Raw genomic sequence first — 20917 nt, forward strand, 5'->3', positions numbered from 1 at the left:
TCCTGACATCTGAGTCGTAGTTCTGATTTCCCATTTGTCTCATGAATCTGACCTCCTGGTATCCTGACCTGGCCTGACTCTAGATTCTGATTCATGGTTCTGATCTCCAGTTTATCTGCTGCTTCTGACCCCCTTGAATCCTGACGCAGCTGACTCTTGTCTTGTGACCATGGACTCTGGCTCTGGACTCCCACAACCCAGCCATGACAGTCAGCTTCCTCAGACCAAGGGGGAGCTGACCCCCATCAGTTTCCAGCAGACCGCCTACAAGTCTGGAGAGATCAGCGAGATCATCAATGGCTTCCCTCTAGATGGAATCCTCTTGAGAGGTACAGTACCTGCAGCAGCTGCTGGTTCCAAATGGTGCACTATGGCTGGAGCCAGAACCACAAAAGTGTTTACACCCAATCCCAGAACTGGGAGAGAGTCCTGAATAGCTGAGGAAGCCAGTATCAACAGGTTCAGTAACACTAAAGCTGCCTCAAAAACCTCAGCTGTAGATGGCACCAGAAAAGGCTTTTGGTTTTGCAGTACTGAAAGCTGCGTCAGCACTTCACGGATCAGTCTGAACAGACCTGTTCCTGCACTCCGGAGTCAGCAACCCCTCCTGGCTTAAGGGCTGCACCTGGGAATGCCTCTTCAAGTGCACCTCAATGTCCTGGCCTTTACTCAGTGCTTTCACCACAGATTTTGAAGACTTACGTTGTCTCTTCCTCAGCACCAGTGATGAGAATCTGCTTCCTGACCCAGTCGGATCAGGGGAGCAGTCCTAATAGATTCAGAACATGCTCGGTACCCGCTATGAGAAGGAAGGTGCCAATGGCAGGCAAAGTACAGACTCCATAAGCAGATACTTGGATTTGGCTGTCCTGTCCTTCTTTGAACACCCTTACAAATGAGACTTTTGTCACTCAAATGCGCCTCTCACAGACACTTAAGGCAGCTGGGGTGTGGGCCACTTACTGGCATAGACTTGTTACATGAGTGACAGGACTTGAAGCCAAGAAAATGGCTCAGGATCCAGTACCTGTTTGGTACCCAAATGGGAACCGGTGACTCCACACTACAAAGTACTAATCTCAACTTACTCTTATATCATCTAAACTATGTACAAATACACTAAACTAGACTGAAAATCAACACAATGGGCACTACATACACTAAAGAGGTTAAGACTTACTCAGGATAGCAGCTCCAACAACTGACACTGGCAGTCGGAAGGAGCTGAGAGGGACTGGGGGGCGGTTCTACCCTTTATACTTGCATAAAGTGGCACAAGGCAGCAAAGTGGTCACAATGCCTTGAAAGTGTACTACTGAGGGAAACATTTCTGACTGTTGTACACAAGGCACACATTATCCCTACCGTAGAATGGACATATGCAATCACTTGAAGAACCACCACTCTGTAGGAGTAGCTACTGAGGGGAGAAAGACCTTGTCCTCTTTTCTGGAGTCTTTCCCTGCTTAGATCATTGTTTTCCATATCCCCTGGGCTTAAATGCTTTGACTCAATCCCCAGTATAGAAAGGAGAGGAACAATGGACTCTTAGTACACCAAAAAAGACTCACCAACTTTGACAATGTCTTTAAAGGATAAGCTAAAAGCAAAGATCTGGGCCTTCAATTTAGGATTTGACATTTCAGAAGTAAATTCAATGGTGCTTCTTTAAGAAGGGGTCAAGTAACTAAAGTTTCCCGTATGTGGGTAAGTTTCACATTCCCTCCTAGTCCAGGTAATAAATATAACACAAAGCAAGCAACTCTGAAGTGAGAGCCTGTCACCACAGGCACTTCAAGCATTGTACATGTTGGTCAATAAGCAACATCTTGCTATTGGCAAGGTGCACTTTAAAAAAAACTGGATGTTCCTCAAGATTGGCAATTTTGTTCGAACGCTAACCAAATGCTACTCAACAGTAAAAAACCTAAATGCTATCCTGAATTCCTTACTCCACAACTACAATTTCTGAACAAACAAGATAACTGAGGAGACCATTTTGACAGGCAAGAAGTGAAGAACTGGGGACAGCTAAATGAAAGTGTTAATTTACTGATGTTTGGAACATTCAGATCTCCTGTCTAAGTTTGGGTCTATCATAATGGTTTATAATTCAGTGTTTCCATTACTTGTGAGCCACAGTATGCACTTCCAAGAATGGAGATTTGCAGAAGCAATTTAATGAGGAAAAAGCCTTGCCGTGTTTTTTCTTACACCAACAACCCTTGCTCAAAATAACTGTATGTGTTTACCTAAATGAGTAAGTTCCCCTTGGGGCTCATTAACTAAATTAATCAGTCACTTATTTCAAGTATTAGAAAGGTTTTTGCAAATTTTTTCCTACTTTAATTTACATTCTTAAAAGTGGTATACTTGAAGCTTAGTTAATTAAAGGATTATGGTTTCATAAAAATGTGTTTCATAAACAGGGATTTCTGAAGCCATCTTAAATAAGAATTTCAGAAGACAAGAAATAGTTACATTCTAGAATACCAGGCTATCAAATTTATGCTGACAAACATAGTTTATTCAAATTAAGTAATTATTTTTCACATTACACTGGAAAACTTTAGATATTTACATTATGGTAGACCTAGAAGGCCACAACCAGAATGGGGACCCCTGTACTAGATGCTTTACAAACACAGTTAAACATGGTCCCTTGTCCTAGAAAACTTATTTGTTGAATCTTATCTTCAGTTAGTAAGTTAAACAATAGGATCAAAAGATGATGATAACAGTAATGAAATGGTTACATAAACCAACTATCTAGACTACGAAGTCTGTGTGTTTTTATTCTGTATCTCATTAATTTTCACTCTACTAATATTACTACTCTCTTTTCTTGGTACCAAAAGTCCTGCATATTGAAATTCACAGACACTCCACGTTGAACTGGAGTCTACTTTGAGCATTGTTCACAGTGGTATCTACTTTATTTTTTGGTGGGCATTTGCCTTCCCTGCTAAAGGTCCTTGTTGGAAAAACAAATATCTTCCTTTGCCTTCTTTTCCATTATTGCTCTCCTATGACATTTTCTCCCACTCCAGAACCTCCATATCTAAATTAGATGGCAAATTACTTAATGAAAGGACTTTGAATAATGCACCACATATATAAATAATGTGGGCTAAGAGGTCTGAAGGGGATTAACAGAGTTAGGCAACCTACTGCAAGTCAATAGGAGTTAGGTGTCTAACTCCCTTAAACCTTTGAAAATCCCATCTTAAAATGTGCAACTCTTTTCTTGGTCAATGATTATTTTTAACTTTGATTTTCAGAAAATTCTGATATAATGTAAAGACAAGGGAAAATTCTGCATCACTCAAAGAGTCTCATTTGGCCCAACCATTCTAAAGGAACAGAGTTTATGCTTCTGTATTTTTATCTCAGAAATCCAAATTTAACGCGTTTCAGTGTCATTCTGGACAACAAATTATGCAAGTTGATAAGATCTGATGACTATCTAGTCTAATTTTCAATACTACAAGACGAGTTTTAAATGTTAAATACAGACATTTGCAATGCACCATTTTATATAGTCTTACCTTACAATAGGCAGCTTGGTGAATGGCACGGGGGGCAACCTCAAACCTTCTGGAAGTGTGATGAACTCCATCGTGCCAGGACATTTTGATGTATAGTTTTCTAAGCTTTGTGTTACATCTTTCTTTTCTAAAAGAGAATAAGATCTCAACTGAGTTGCAACATCAAGACAAAACAGGTTGAGTTAACAATGAAGTTGCCTTAACTTATATTTTACTTGCTTTGGTATTTATGTCAGATGCATGACTGTACTGTAATGCCATCATTTTTATTTAATTTCCTTTGCTCTTTTACAGCCCATATACAGTGGGCCTCACTGCATATGCTAAAATATGTGTTACATTAACACACAACAGCAACTGCATTCTGACTAAGTCCTACTTAAGCAAAAGTTTACAAAGTAAAAACTGTACCTGTAGTAATGCTTATTAAAATGATCAGTAGACTAATTGCTTATTAGAGAAATTAGACGTTTTTGCTGTACATATTTCATAGTTTTTCAAACTTCAATTTACATGTAGTTTTCTATGTAGGTTTTCTCCTTTTTCAAAATAGCCAGAACAATCATTCAACAAACAGACAACTTATCTATTAATTCTATATATGCAGGACTAATGACCTCAAGAACAGTTTATCTAATTTGTTCACAGAATGATGCTCAGAGTCAACTATCACTGTAGATTATCAGTCAATTACAATATCCACATAGACAAAGAAAAAAAGTAATTGATTTCAATGGTATTGTGTGTTAAAACTATAGCAAATTTATTTTAAAAATTACATATGGTCCTAATTTGAAAACCGCCAATGAGGGCAAGTTTTGCTTCTGTTATTTGTTTGATTAAAAAGGCATGAAAGCAAGTAACTTGAATATCAAGTATCAAATCAATATTGATTGAAACAAACGTAAATTATACAATTTGGATTACTTATTTTGCATACAAAGCATATTATAGCAATGATGTGTCATAAACACTTTGAAAGGTAGCTCACCATACCTGTTCAGTTATTTTGACACTTGTGTTACAGCCATTTCAAAACAAATGTGTGTGTTCATAAACAACTATTTGGCTCATGATTAACTACCTGAATGCAAGATTCTGTGTTTCTCATGTAACAGCAGATGCCATCAACACTGAAACAGTACATAAAGCCGTATTCCCTATGTAACAGCTCTTCCATTAAACACATAGAAAGAGGCCTGAAATCAGGTATTGGTGAACGTGGTAGGAAAAGGATATGATTTTCCACTATTTCGTTGTATAATGTACTGGGTTTTTTTGTTTGTTTTTTTAACTCCACACATGTTCTATTAGTAATTTGGATCCTTCATTATCATCATTTTGTTTCTAAAAAAGAAGGGGGAGAGACCTCAAAGAAGAGGGAGAAACAGAGGTAAAAGGAAGGGGAAAAGAAAAATGGTAGAAAAAAAGGCTGCCTTCTCATAAATCCATTCAGAGGTTGGAAGGTAAAAAAAGGAATGCAAATTACCTAGATGCTGAACTATGAACACTTAAGATAATATGCCAATCACTTAACACATAAGAAAATGAACTTTTTTCGTAAGTGTACCTGAGAATATGAATAGAAAGAGGAAAGGGCAGAAAAGGAAAGGGTGTCAGACTTTGCTTAGTTTTCAAACTCTGTATAAAGGTAATCTGAGAAGCTTCACACAGAATTCTGAAAAAAATCTTCTATTCACTGCAGAAACAGTTTCTATATTTATTTTCTATTATGTGCATAAAACAGGACTTTTACTTGACATGTATTTGCCCCTCCTGATTCTTCTATAGCTAAATAATCCTCTATTCAATTCCACAGAAACTTTTTGTGATGTCGAGCAAACAGGAACCCAACATCAGATATGGCGTAAAACTACACACAATGATAATATTTTACATAAACATATTAATTTCCTTAACATATCCCAAGTAATTTATAATAAGAATTGCACAAAATATATTGAGAACAGTTCTACATAAAATTGTCTCCTAAGTTTTCCAAAGAAAGTTAACTGCTCATTAAGTTTATTAGTCCACAGCAAAACAAAATTGTTTTTCATTATTTTGAAGTCTAGCACCTAAAAAAATATTAGAATTAGTCATTTATACCACTTGAAAAGAGTTTTGCATACATCTTCACCTTGTTATGCTTTTCCCCAAAATCCATTTATAAAGTGAGGAGAACTAATCAATCCCCAAATTACTTGTCAAAATATTCTTTTTGCTGCAGTAACACCTAGGAGATGTCAATCAGGTATGAAGACCCCACTGTGCTAGGCACTATACAAAGACCATTCTGTCTTGAAGAGTTTATAAGACCCTCCTTGCAAATTGAATAAACCTATCCTGAAATCAGTACAACTAGTAGCTCACTCTTGTTGTGTGCAATTGCCCAAACAACCATTTCGGCTCCATGAACTTGATGCGCTCCTGTCCGGAATAGAGGAGCCTGAGACAGAGATGCTGCCATAAACAGCAAGGAGAAGGAGGGATAGCTCAGTAGTTTGAGCATTGGCCTGCTAAACCCACGGTTGTGAGTTCAATCCTTGAGGGGGCCATTTAGGGATTTGGGGATTTAGTTGGGGATTGGTCCTGCTTTGAGCAGGGGGTTGGGACTAGAGGACCTCCTGAGGTCCCTTCCAACTCTGATATTCTAACGAGGAGACAACAGAGGACTCCACCTATGATGCAAATCAGGATCTCTTTGAGACTCCGCGGCAGCCTAGCCAGTCCCATCAAGCAAACAGGGATGAGCCTGATGAAGAGAAAGGGAACTCAGATAAGTGTGGGCAGTCAACCTGTCCACTGAAGGGTGTATTTTCAGTTTGTTCAGTACAATGGCCAAATCCTCATCAGGCAACATATCACATACAACTTCATATCTTCATTAGGATTTTTCTGCTTTCTTCTTTCCTCTGAGAGTACTGAAAACTTAGCACGTCACCAACATTCTTTGTGGTCTTTTAAAAAAATATTTACTTCTTCATGGTGATACGAAGAAGCTCGGTGTGTCTCAAATCTTTCTTGTGCCTTTTTCCAATTAGAAAATGCAAACTATGTGAAAGCTTTATCCATGCACTTAGTCAAATGTGGTTTGTGCCTAAAAGCTATTCAACAGTAGAAACAAAGTACGCTATGACTAGCTTCAGAATAATGGAGGTACTGAAACGCAAACCAAGACAAACAAAAAGAACAATCTTGTTTTCCAAAGTTACACATAAGGAAAGACTTAAATTGTGGTTGACAAGGTGTCTCCCAAATGCTAACGGTATCAGGCAACTGGCATTTGGTTCCTGATGCAGACAATGGCAAGGACAGCTCAGTACTATAAGCTGATCAACTTTTGTCAAGAGTGTTTTCTCCTTTTTAATTAAGTGCTTTCATTTTAGTACCCTGAAAATACACATTTTGTGTTTCACTCACGTACGTCTGTATGACTGCAAAATTAAAAAATACTTAGGGTTGCCACCTTTCTTATTGCAGAAAACCGAACACCCTCGCCCTGCCCCTTCTCCAAGGCCCCACCCCCACTCATTCCATCCTCCCTCCCTCCCCCCTCTCTCACTCACTCACTTTCACTGGGCTGGAGCAGGGGTTTGGAGTGCGGGGCTTGTCTTCACCGGGGTAAGTCAACCTAAATTACACTACTCCAGCTACATGACTAATATAGCTGGAGTCAATGTGGCTTACGTCGACTTACCTCAGTATCTTCTCTGTGCTGCGTCAATGGGAGACCCTCTCCAGTCATCATTCTTCTCAGGGAGCTGGAATACCAGGGTCGACTGGAGAGCACTCTGTCGATTTAGTGGAAGACCCGCTAAATCAAACACCCACTGCATCAATTGCAGCAGCATCGATCTCCCCAGTAGCGAAGACAAGCCCTTATTGCCAGGCCTCCTGCTTCCAGCAGTCCCAGCTACTTCTCTCTATCAAATCCCCTCTTCAATTTCCTGCTGCCTCAGATTCCTCTCAGATAGGGCTCATCTTGTAATAAGGGCTAGCTTACCCCGAGGCTCACCAGCCCAAGGGCAAGCCACCCTGTTACAGTACACGATTAAAATCTCAACATATGCCACTCCACAGTGATTGTGGCACCACTATCTCAGGTTATAATTACAGGGCATACATGCAGTAATTACACCTAGAGATAGATTCTGAGTCTGGAACTCACAGTGCAATGCACATCAGTCATTCCCAATGTTATGCAAGTTAAGGTATTAAGAAGATTAGCAAGATTAAAGTGCTATGGGGTGCAGCAAATCGTGATTTAAATCTCATTAAAAAAATCATTGATTTAGATCAAACAGACTTGTAAAACTAATTAGAAAATGTGCAGTCTAATAAATTTTAATCTAAAGTTGTAATTAACTAAATTATACTTTTTTTTAAGAAGGTAGCATTTATAATGTAGCTCTAACAAATGTCAGAATCTGGACAGTATTTGCACTAAAGAACAATTTAACATAATTACATACCTTTTACATGAGATTTACACATAGGTGGCAGTAAGGAAAGTTGTAATGAGAGAAAAAATGAGAGATTACAAGGCAACTGATTGTAACATCATGGAAAGTTCTGTTCTTACCACAGGTTACCATGGTAACATGTCTAAGTAAATGTTACTAAGATGCTTATAAGAATAAAGGAAACAAAGAATAACCTATGAATAGCAGAGTACCCCAGAATTTATTGGCTGTGAAGTACAGATAAGGAAAAGAAGGTTGAAACCCTCATGCTATGCATAAGGTGTTAGTGTGGTCATAACAGGATAAAAAGGATTTCCTGGCATGGATAGGGTAGGAAGAACCTTTCGGGAAGACCCCAGCAGGAATCACCCCTTTATTGATGATCAACTGTTGATACATCCACCAGACTATAATATCTTTGGGTACGTGAGTAGGAATACAGTATGATCTTAGGTTTTATATATTTGTGATTGTAGCCTTAATCATCTGCTTAGTAAAAATTATGCTACGGACAAGATTCCTTACATGTGAGTGTGTTTGTGGTTACTGTCCTTTGTGTGTTCCTACAGCCTCCCAACTTTAGAAAATCACTAAGGGCAACTTTACCCTGTTGGTCTTAAAACTGTATAGAAACAGGAGCCCAACACAGAACTATTAATTCAATTTCAATAAAAGGCTACATCTGTAACGCTTTCACATTAACAATAAATGTGCTTGCTTAGGAAAAGCTGGGTGGTACCATATAACTGCACAATTATCCAGTTTATAGCCTCTGGAGAGAAATCATGGCAGGCTTGCCTACGCAGTGTGACTGTTGCGGTTCTCACAACGTAGGGAGGGAATCAGGCAGCCTAGAAAATCCCTGATCAGGAAAGAGAAGTGACGACTGAGTAACAGAGTGCCTAGAGTGGGTACCCTTTCTGGACCATGAAGCAGGGAAATACAGGTGCAGTTGCCCTAAACTGTGACAAGTCATTGAGAATTTGAACATTATTTGTACTCTATAGGGAGTACCCTTTGCTCTCTCAGTGTAAGTAATCCGTCACCCGTGCCTCATTATGAAAAATTCCACTTACAATACACACTAGCTTTATACTTGGATTGCTCTCTAACAAGCACTCCAACTTTTAAAATTTAAATATTAACTTACATACAAAACTGTAGATTTTTCAATGTTAAAAAATAATTTGACATTTAAATTTTTCAAAAAACTAATGCATATGTACTCTGTTATAAAAGCAAACATGGCTTGTTCACTTTTCAAAAACATGGTGCTGCTCTTTTAAAACAAGTTTTACCATATTTAATGTGCATATTAATGAAATTTTACCAAGTCCCTGAAGTTTTCATTCACAGATTTTTCCCCCAAACAGCATTAACACATTAATTACTTGAACAACTTAGTTTAAAACACCATAAACCCAAAAATAGCACACTGGAACATGCACTTAATCCTCACTCCCTAGTATTTTAGGTTTAAATCTCTACAGAGATTAACAGAGAAACCGAACTAGCTCATTTTTCCCCACAAATAAACCCCTTCACTTTTTTATGTCAGAGCCACAAAGTTATTTCTACTGTGCAGAATTATAATATTGTTGTATATGAATTCATTATGCAGCCCAGCCAATTCAAGGTTATCTGTTAAAATAAATGTAACTAGGAAAAAAGTGTCTCTCCAACAAGACTGAAGCCCTGGAATCAAAAACATTAAGTAAATTAAAAACAATCCAAGACAGAGCAATTTAAAATATTTATTTGAAGGAGTATGAAGAAATCCTCAATCATTACCCTAACCACATTAGACCAAGATCCTGTTTAAAAACCCTAAATATTTTACTACTAACAAAACAGTTCACAAAGATTAGCCTGTTGCTTTTAAACATCCTTTCATCCTATTAACCATGGGGCATTGATTAAAGAACAGCTAGCAACCTTTTTTTAACTGAAAATTAAAAAAAAAAATAGCTTAAACACGATTCACAAAACTATGCATATTTATTACTGAAGGAAAAAAACAAGGCCATGTCTGCTCTACAAAATCTCAACCTAACTCACTCAGCATACAGCCACTGCAGTTATTAAATCGCTTGTGTGCGCACATGCACTTGTTACCTTGTGTCAGCAGTTCAGAGTCAGCAGTGCGCATCCTCATCAGAAGTGCTTGTATTCACAGAATATCAGGGTTGGAAGGGACCTCAAGAGGTCATCTAGTCCAACCCCCTGCTCAAAGCAGGACCAATCCCCAACTAAATCATCCAAGCCAGGGCTTTGTCAAGTCTGACCTTAAAAACCTCTAAAGGAAGGAGATTCCTCCACCTCCCTAGTTAACCCATTCCAGTGCTTCACCACCCTCCTAGTGAAAAAGTTTTTCCTAAAATCCAACCTACACCTCCCCCACTGCAACTTGAGACCATTACTTCTTGTTCTGTCACCATTACTCCTTGTTCTGTCACTGTTGCACTGTCAACATGGAGCAGTGTGGGGCAGCTACTGAAGACCGGTACCAGTCAACATGAGCAATGCAGTGTCTACACTGACAATGCATTCACCTAATTTTATCAACTGACTGTACACCATTGGGGAGGTGTTGTTTCAGCATAGAGAGGCACTTATGTCAGAGAGCCAAATTTAAGGGAAGTGTCCACAGCTAGGTGGACATAAGCTGTCCTGTGTTGACTTCACCGTGTAGTGTAGACCAGGCCTAAATAAGGCATGTGACATGGTTCTTGTGGTACCCAGAACTGAGAGTCACTATGTTACACAGTCACCTCCGACAAAAGGGAGTGTCTTGCCTGTGGCAGCTGGGTGTTAGCTCCTTACCACCACCAGATTTTCATCCATTCTAACATGCTCCTCCAGGCTATGCAGGCCCTGTCTTTGTCTTGCAGTTTAAGAAGAGGTACACCCCAGTCCCAGACTTCCCTTTAAGGGTTCTACTGTCATGTCCACACTGGCTATTCACAGAAATCCCAGATCCTCTGCTTCCAAAGGAGCAGTGTACTCCAGTTTACCACTTTTACCTTATATCACCCCTCCTGTATAATACACAGCACTTATTTAAAAAAAAATTGTTTTTAAGAAAGACTAGGAGATTCCAATAGAAATAAGAGTGATGGAAACAAACAGTTACAACACAAAACAATTCCACATAAACTAGGCCCTACACCAGGAGTGGGCAAACTTTTTGGCCTGACGGCCACATCGGGGTATAGAAATTGTATGGCGGGCCATGAATGCTCACGAAATTGGGGTTGGGGTGTGGGCTCCGGGCTGGGGGTGTGGGGTGGGGCTGAGGATGAGGGCTCCAGCTGGGGGGGTGCAGGCTCTGGGCTGGGGCTGAGGATGAGGGTTTTGGGGTGCAGGAGGGTGTTCCAGACTGGACCAAGGGGTTCGGAGGGCAGGAGGGTGATCAGGGCTGGGGCAGGAGGGTGGCTCAGGGGTGCAGGCTCCGGGTGACGCTTACCTCAAGCAGCTCCCGGAAGCAGCAGGATGTCCCCCCTCCGGCTCCTACGTGGAGGCACAGCCAGGCAGTTCTGCTGCGCGCTGCCCCGTCACAGGAGCTGCCTCTGCAGCACCGATTGGCCGCGGTTCCTGGCCAATGGGAGCTGCAGGGACAGCATGCGGATCGGAGCCTCCTGCTGCCCCTGTGCCTAGGAGCTGGAGGGGGGGACATGCCGCTGCTTCCGGGAGCCCCACGAAGCAGCTCCCGACCCTGCTCCCCCACTGGAGCACAGCAGCAGGGCAAGCCCCAGAACCCACTCCGGAGCGGGAGCTCGAGGGTCCGTTTAAAACGGCTGGCGGGCCGGATGCGGCCCACAGGCCATAATTTGCCCACCCCTGCCCTACACTAATAGTTACTTTTTCTAATAAAGTAGGTTTTCCCCCCAAAGTTCAGTCTGTTGCAGAACTGTATGGCTTGACAGGAACCAGGATCCAATCTTTCATGAAACTCCCCAACTCAGCAAGATGTCTCCTCAGTGAATGGATGCAGAGTGTCTTTTTCCACTGTGTAATATACTGAATCAGTCTTTTGTCTTTATTCGCAGACAGGGCGACCCCATGTATCTCACAATCTTCCTTTTTACCGCAAAACGATTTCAATTGTTTAACGTTATCTTTGACCGTTTTCCATGGACTTTTCTGGGGTGGGGCTAAGGTAGACAATTTAACTTTGCATTACATCACTCCCACTTGAATAGGCCATCACCAAGGTATATGATTCCTTGGTGACAAACTTAGTCCAAGAGCATAAGGCATACTTTTCTATATAGTTACATTATTCCATAAATACTACCTATCACACAACTGACAATTATTATGACTAGCGCTAAGTTACAAGTTTTCAGTAGAGACCTCACATGCTACCGTTCCTGGATAAACACCATGAGAGTGGTGTATTAGGTGTGCTGAGTTTGTCAGATCTAAGACAGGAGCTGCTTGTAGAGAACAGTGACGCCTTTACCTGTTGGCACCAATGGGCCTCAGAATCATAGTATGGCTCCATAATTAAGGACTTGTCTACACATGGAGTTATTCAGGAACAGCTGTTCCTGATTATTTCTGTTTTGCTTAACCCATGAAAATGTGTTAAACGAAACAGGAACAAGGCACTCTTATTCTGGAATGTGAGTGCTCATACATGGTTGCTCTTCATTACTAGATGTTCCTGAATAATTCCTTGTCTAGATAAGTTCTAAGAGATGTACACGTTCACTATACAGCTAAATAAGAAGTGAGTATGTGCAGCACAGATTACCTTCCTTGCAAAATTGTTCTAAAAGTGCAATTATTAAAAATGTACTGTGCAGTCGTATTTTCAGAGTCTCCTAACTCTTCCAAATCTAAATCAATTTAATCAGAACACCCAAAAGCATTTTTCAGTGAGCATTACCAACCTCCAAATTTCTATCCCCAATTTTGTCTACTGTAAGAAAAAAATTTCAAGAATTCTAGCAAGCAGAAAGTTCTTATTCAAATAAATAAATAAATAAATAAATAAATGGAGATATCCCATTTCTTAGAACTGGAAGGGACCTTGAAAGGTCATCGAGTCCAGCCCCCTGCCTTCACTAGCAGGAACAAGTACTAATTTTGCCCCAGATCCCTAAGTGGCCCCTCAAGGATTGAACTCACAACCCTAGGTTTAACAGGCCAATGCTCAAACCACTGAGCTATCCCTCTCCCTGAAAAGTTCAAAGCTAGCCACTCAGACTGTGTTTCTTTCCCCTGCTCTTATATGCTCAAAAACAGCTATATCATTTTGGTTCAAACTTTCCAAAACAATTAACCTTTAGTCAGTCACCAGGTCATGAAAATTTCAGCCTAATAAGTGAATTTTTTAGAAAGTTATGAGTGACAAAAAACACCAGTTAGAAGTTCTGAAAACAGGCTTATTGCATAAAGGAAACAATAATAAGCTCCTAAAGTAATAACAGCACTAATAAGTGGTATAATTTTAATGTACAGCATTATAAGAAGCTGAATATTAGTGCCTTGGTCTGGTACTCTAATATAATCAACGGCACCAGCTTTGTTTCAAATAAATGAAAAGAATCAAGAGCTTGCCATTTTGCAGTTTAATTTCGTGCATCAGCTATGCATAGCAGCATCTTAATCCATCTCTACAGTAAAAGGTTTTCCTAGGAGAACGCTATGCACTACACATTCGTATTCCTGATTATCTCATTCTTCTCAGACCTCGCCAACCACTTCATTATTAAAATGTATATACCAACACCACAGAAAACATTTTTCTGGTTCTTTGACAGAAAGAATTTTTAAAAAGCGAAGTAACTTGCTATGCCAGAGGAACTCTTAATTCTGTTTAAATTAAACACTGTTACTGCAGAACATATCACTTTGCACTAGTATTCATTTGCTATAATCGATCATGAATATATGCTAAATTTATGCTGAATAGCAGTGATGCTTTTTAAACTGATAGAACCACACATTAAATATTAAACAAGCCTGTGCAGATCCCACCACTGCAAATTAGGTTGGCAATCATGTATCTGCTGTTGCAGGTCCCAGGATGTGGAACTTGCTTCCCCTTGACATCTATCCCTAGAAAGGAAGTTGGCCTTGGGGCTAAGGCACAGGACTGTGTTCAGTTCATAGCTCTGCCACAGACTTCCTGTTGGATATTGGACAAGTCACTCCATCTGTTGGTGCCTTTGTTCCCCATATGTAAAACTGGAATGATAGTTTGTGCGCTGTTTTTAAAACAGAGATGCTGTAAGGATGAATTGATTAATGTCTGAAACACATTAGGGGCCAAATTTTAAAGGTATTTAGCCACCTAATTCCCATTTAAATCAACAAAAGTTACATGCCTAAATTCTATTAAAAATCTGGGACTAAAATACTGAAGCAATAAACAGATGAGACAATCCCTTTTGTTTAAAAAATATTAAAATGTTCCCAAAAATATTTTTATTATGAACTTTTCTGGGTTTTGTGCTTCCCAACTCCCCTTTTTATGTTCATGTTTTCCCTCTTTGTGTTTGGTGCTTCAGATATAAAGTAATTTGCTATAAAGACAAAATGAACCAAAGAGAAATCACTGTTGGTAGACATGCTGGGAGTTAACTGCTCTATTCAGTCCATATACAATTACACTGGTCTACAATTTTTGAGAAGTCGTCTGCTTCAGAGATAACATGTGCTATTTATTATGTATTTTGATGTGCTGAATTCAAATATGACAATTAAAACAACTGATTGGCTACTGTTTCTAAGATATTTAAGTTTTTACATTTTATGTCTACGTATATTGTGTAGATGGTAGAGTTTTAATCATAAATTGTAAACCTAGGTCTTTTCATGTGTTTATGGTTGCTTTACATGGTATTTCACCTGACCTGTTTATGTAACACTTTAAAAATCAGTAAAAGGGTTATATATATACATATAAAAATTATAAAACAAAAGGCAAAAAACTATTATGTACATAGTTTAGTCCTATTCAATGTCTACTCGGCGCTTCTTGGCTTGTCTCTTGTATTCATTAAATGGAGCATCTCTTGTCACTGTCCAGCAATAGTCTGCAAGCATTGATGGGCTCCATTTGCCCTGATAGCGTTTCTCCATTGTTGCAACATCCTGGTGAAATCGCTCGCCGTCCTCGTCGCTCACTGCTCCGCAGTTCGGTGGAAAAAAAATCTAGATGAGAGTGCAAAAAATGTATCTTTAGTGACATGTTGCAACCAAGGCTTTTGTATGCCTTGAGAAGGTTTTCCACCAACAACCTGTAGTTGTCTGCCTTGTTGTTTCCGAGAAAATTTATTGCCACTAACTGGAAGGCTTTCCATGCCGTCTTTTCCTTGCCATGCAGTGCATGGTCAAATGCATCATCTTGAAGAAGTTCACGAATCTGAGGACCAACAAAGACACCTTCCTTTATCTTAGCTTCACTTAACCTTGGAAATTTTCCACGGAGGTACTTGAAAGCTGCTTGTGTTTTGTCAATGGCCTTGACAAAGTTCATCAGACCCAGCTTGATGTGTAAGGATGGTAACAAAATCTTCCTTGATTCAACAAGTGGTGGATGCTGAACACTTTTCCTCCCAGGCTCCAATGACTGTCGGAGTGGCCAATCTTTCTTGATGTAGCGGGAATCTCTTGCACGACTATCCCATTCGCAGAGAAAACAGCAGTACTTTGTGTATCCAGTCTGCAGACCAAGCAAGAGAGCAACAACCTTCAAATCGCCACAAAGCTGCCACTGATGTTGGTCATAGTTTATGCACCTCAAAAGTTGTTACATGTTGTCATAGGTTTCCTTCATATGGACTGCATGACCAACTGGAATTGATGGCAAAACATTGCCATTATGCAGTAAAACAGCTTTAAGACTCGTCTTCGATGAATCAATGAACAGTCTCCACTCATCTGGATCGTGAACGATGTTGAGGGCTGCCATCACACCATCTATGTTGTTGCAGGCTACAAGATCACCTTCCATGAAGAAGAATGGGACAAGATCCTTCTGATGGTCACGGAACATGGAAACCCTAACATCGCCTGCCAGGAGATTCCACTGCTGTAGTCTGGAGTCCAATAGCTCTGCCTTACTCTTGGGGAGTTCCAAATCCCTGACAAGGTCATTCAGTTCACCTTGTGTTATGAGGTGTGGTTCAGAGGAGGAGGATGGGAGAAAATGTGAGTCCTGTGACATTGATGGTTCAGGACCAGAAGTTTCATCCTCTTCCTCGTCTGACTCAAGTCAGAATGATTCTGGTGCATCAGGAACCGGCAGTCCTTCTCCGTGGGGTACTGGGCGTATAGCTGATGGAATGTTTGGATAATGCACAGTCCACTTTTTCTTCTTTGACACACCTTTCCCAACTGGAGGCACCATGCAGAAGTAACAATTGCAGGTATCATCTGTTGGCTCTCTCCAAATCATTGGCACTGCAAAAGGCAGATTTCCTTTTCCTGTTCAACCACTGGCCAAGATTTGTTGCACAAGTGTTGCAGCATAGGTGTGGGGCCCATCTCTTGTCCTGATCTCCAATTTTGCAGCCAAAATAAAGGTGATAGGCTTTCTTAACCATAGTGGTTATACTGCACTTTTGTGATGCAAAAGTCACTTCACCACAAACATAGCAGAAGTTATCTGCACTGTTCACACAAGTACGAGGCATCTCTGCTCACTTTGGCTAAACAGAAATGTATCCCTTTGCAAAATCAAACACTGACAAATAAGAGAGCACGACACTATGATTTCTAGAGCTGATATAGGGCAATTTGTTCAGCAGAGTGATGTAAGCTTCATTATGATTGCATCATCCATGACTTCTAGGAATAACATGATGCAATTCATATCATGTATGATGCAATACCAGCTTCAGATTGCATCATTCATTGTTTTGCCTAAAAAGCAATGTCCAAACCCAGTCAGATTTATTCATAGATCCAGTCAAAGATGTAGTTTAGTCATTTCTGGTTTAAATTGAGATCCCTTCCCTTTATAACTCACTTATCTTCTGCCATTCCCAAGTCAAGGGTCGTATATACTGACCCAATAGCATATCTTGAAAACTAGAGCCAATCAACAATTTTAAGCATCATTTTCGTTCTCAGTGACCCAGAATTAGTAAAGTTTGACTACATTTATTTCAGAAGCATTTTGGCTGTAAAGCAGTGTTACTTGTCAAAGGATGAAAGGCGACATGAAAAAATGATTTACAGATGTTATTTGTTTTTTTTAATTGCATGTATAAGTGGACTAGGCTATATTTCTTTACTTTGTTTAAATAAATTTATCATTAAGATTTACCTAAGAGTTCAAGAGAAATAATTTTTGTCTGTTGGGTATATAAATAGTGTCTTTATTTGCTATCCTTTCTATAGGACTTTTTTGAACCACTAAAGAGAGTGACTCCATTTGGAGCAAAGGAGCTGCTCTCTTTGCTGGACAGCTGCCAAAGAGAGTCAGTCATTCTTAAAACAATTCTTGATGTGTAATTATTTCGTTCAATTCCCCTAGTTCTCCTACATCTCCAACAGAGAAGCAACAACAACAAAAAGAAACAATTTAATTTATGGGGAGCCAAGAACTTGTCTTTGAAAACAGGTGTGTTTTTTTTTAAAAAAAAAAAAACATCTTTCATCATGGGGCCCTGTGTTGTTACTTAAGGTAATAAATAATTTTATATCAAAGATTTTTTCCATCAAAAAACCAAATACCTGGCAAGAGGAGAGTAACAGTAGTTGTCATCTTTTGTTTTCCTCTTGGGCCTTGATTCTATTTTCCCCTCCAAAAAATCCTACCAATGTTAAATCCGATTAAATCTACAACTGACATCAAACGTGGTGACAACACTGGCATTCACTGATGTTCTAATTACTGTTTAATGACAAATGTACCAACTCCATCAGAGACAAGGTGGGTGAGACCAACCTTTTACTGGACCAACTTTTGTTGATGAAAAAGAGACAAGCCTAAAAAGAGCAGCTCTGGGTAGCTTGAAAGTTTGTCTCTTTCATCAACAAAATTTTATCCAATAAAAGATACTTCCTCACCCATCTTGCGTCTCTAATATCCTGGGACCAACCCGGCAAACAAACTCCACTGAAACGTAATTTGAAATACAGACAGAAAAAGGGAGGAAATTCAGATAAGTGCATCCAATCTCCAATACGTCCACCAAGTATAATAAGTTCTTAGTTAAACCTTGTTGAGTTGTGATTCTATTATGTGCAGCTGCTTAAGGATTGATGTGTCAAACTTAATGATGGCATCACTGCCCCATCGCCTTAGAAGGCTATTCAAACTATTCGAGTGTGCTTGTCAACAGGTGTTCCCAATATATTCAGTCTAGGAGTATGTTTTCTGAACTGCATCTATTACTCAGTTACAGTCATGTCATCTCAAACAACACCTCCCTCTATTAAGACTTGCATACAGCTAAAAACATCCTTAGTAATGGTTTCATCAACACATATAATTACTTTTTAATCCTCCCTCATAAATCAATCCCTTTATGTTTGTGTGTATGCATAATTTGTACAGAGAAAGAAAACACTGCAGCATAAGGCAGTCAATCCTATTTGCATATGGAAAATGTTTTAAGATATTTAATTGTAATGTTACACATGAAAAGCGTAGAATACAAAACAGAAGCTAAGAAACGGTACAGCAGCTTGTTTATTATGTTAATTTCAGTTATCTTTTGCTTGTGCAATTTTATCCTTCTAATATGTTAAGAGTTAAACTGAGAGTTTGCAATCAACTATTGTTCTTCACCTGTATTCCTTAATTTCTTTTTTTTTAAATATTTTATTTTAGAAGAAAAGATTACTTGTCCTTGTTTTTCCCCCTCAAATGTGCTCACCATAATTGAATATGGTGGGTCTTTACTTGGCTGTCCCAAAATAAAGGGAATGGGGCTCCTTTAAGGGGCCCTACTGCATTTGGGATATGAGGGAGAAAAGAGAGGGAGGACAGACCAAGTGGGTGCACTGAGTCACCATGAACACCGGTGAGTGGGGGAGAATTATATTTATACACCAGGCAACCAGAAGGAAGTCTCTCATCAATCACTAATCAGCAGAGTGATTCCTGTAGGGGCAGGGTGGCTGGCTATGCTCTCTTCCTACAGCAGACAGAGAGAATGTGTGATTGTGGGGCAATTCAGTGTGGCAGCTAGTATGAGTGCTTCCAACAAGTGAGCGGGGCTGGGAGGCTACCTACTATTTCTCCACTAGAGAGTTGTGAGTGTAGCCCTTAGTTAGATACAGGCAGGTATCTCTATTCACTGTTAAACTGGTAGAATTGCATACATTTGCTAGGAGGACCAGGGCATCCAGGAAGATTACTTTTCATGAACTACAAAGTGTGGACATCTTCAATTTCACACCCCAGGCGGTGGCCTTGGAATGGGTATTTTACACTTGGCAGTCAGCTGCCTCCCTAATCAAAACCAGACCATATATACTGATGGAAAATTAAGAGATGGGGGTTTTTCATTGGGTTGGATAATTCCTTAGTCAGTACAACAGTATTTTCTTGAAGGGGGGCATGAGAGTCCAGCTGAATGTTGTCAAGGGGTGCTTACTGGATCAGGAAAGGGATGGGAACAAACTCAACAAGAGATTTTTCCCATTCTAGTGGCAGTGACAACTTGCAAGAATTAAGTCAGGCATGAGAGAGGCAATTCAGGCAGCGGTCCATGTTGATAACAGCCACTTCAAGTTACTCAAAATATGGGATTGCCAGAATTTGAGAGTTAGTGCCAGTGCGGAGGCCATTCGGGTGCTTCTAGATCTCTGGAAGGTTAGTTCTTAATTGACAATTTTGTCTTAATGCAAAGCAACTAGCACTTTGAACATTCTATATATTGGGGATGTGAAAGAATTTAGTTCTCTAGCAAGGCTAATAAGGGTTCAGCAAGAAAGGATTTAGATGGGGCTTTGGAATTGAGGGATCTGCAAGAGAGATCTAACGTATCTGACACCCTGACTCTCAGAGTCTCAAAAATCACCTAAAAATAAATAAATAAATAAATAAAATAGATAGAGAGAGAGCGCACATGATATCTCATAGAACTGGAAGGGACCCTGAAAGGTCATCAAGTCCAGCCCCCTGCCTTCACAAGCAGGACCTAAGGGACATCTAGGTGAGTCACAATACTACAAAAGCATGGGGGAGGCTGGGATTTGCCCAGTCAAAGTAGTACAGACTTACTTAGTGTAGGTGCCACTTTCTTCACAGGGGAGGGAGTTACCTCATGAAAGGAAACTTCAGTTCAAGGCAATGTCAAAGAGCATGTATTGTTTGGATTCCCCTGGTGAAATGGCATCCCATGAACTCAAGATTGCATTTGTTACATCCACAGAACAGCTTAGAATACAAGCCCAACAGTTATTCTTATCGCTGGTGGCATCCAAATACATACAAGGAAGCCCCTGTTGGGGAGGATAATTCAGAGGTATGTGCTAAACTCTTCATGTTTATCCCTTCCTTCAGGATCACATGAACAGTCACAAGAGTTGGTGGCTGGCTGTGCAAGCAAAATATTGTGCATCTGGCCAACAGGTAGGGTGGCCAGTTCCCCTTGGAAGCTCATTGCTGGATCTCAGTAGTGAGGCAGCCCCAAGTCACCTTGAGCAGCGGGGTGCTCTACGGGTAGCAAAATAACAGGTCACAGTTAAGGCTAAGATTTTGTCATGGGTATTTTTAGTAAAAGTCATGGACAAGTCACAGGCAATAAACAAAAATTCATGGAAGCAGTGACTTGTCTGTGACTTTTGCTGCTGCAGCTTCATGGTTTCCCCCACCACCGTGGTAGCTGGGAGCTGTGGGTTCCCCCTCTGCCTGCCACAGCTGGAAGCTGCAGGGAGGCCCCCCTCCACTCACAGCAGCTGGGAACTGCAGGGTGACCATATTTCTTA

At 40.2% G+C, this 20917-nt stretch overlaps 1 protein-coding gene across 8 annotated transcripts in view; it reads right to left on the minus strand.

The window, feature by feature from the left end:
* The window catches only part of TRAPPC9 (trafficking protein particle complex subunit 9), an 852706-nt gene that overhangs the window by 756346 nt on the left and 75443 nt on the right, over positions 1–20917 (minus strand). For all 8 annotated transcript variants that reach the window (XM_065586245.1, XM_005291042.5, XM_005291041.5 and 5 more), the window contains exon 10: positions 3549–3675. In XM_065586245.1, coding sequence (XP_065442317.1) covers positions 3549–3675 — 127 coding nt within the window. The remainder of the gene's footprint in view (positions 1–3548; positions 3676–20917) is intronic.

The sequence above is a fragment of the Chrysemys picta genome, chromosome 2, assembly GCF_011386835.1.
Source record: "Chrysemys picta bellii isolate R12L10 chromosome 2, ASM1138683v2, whole genome shotgun sequence".
Taxonomy (NCBI): Eukaryota; Metazoa; Chordata; order Testudines; family Emydidae; genus Chrysemys; species Chrysemys picta.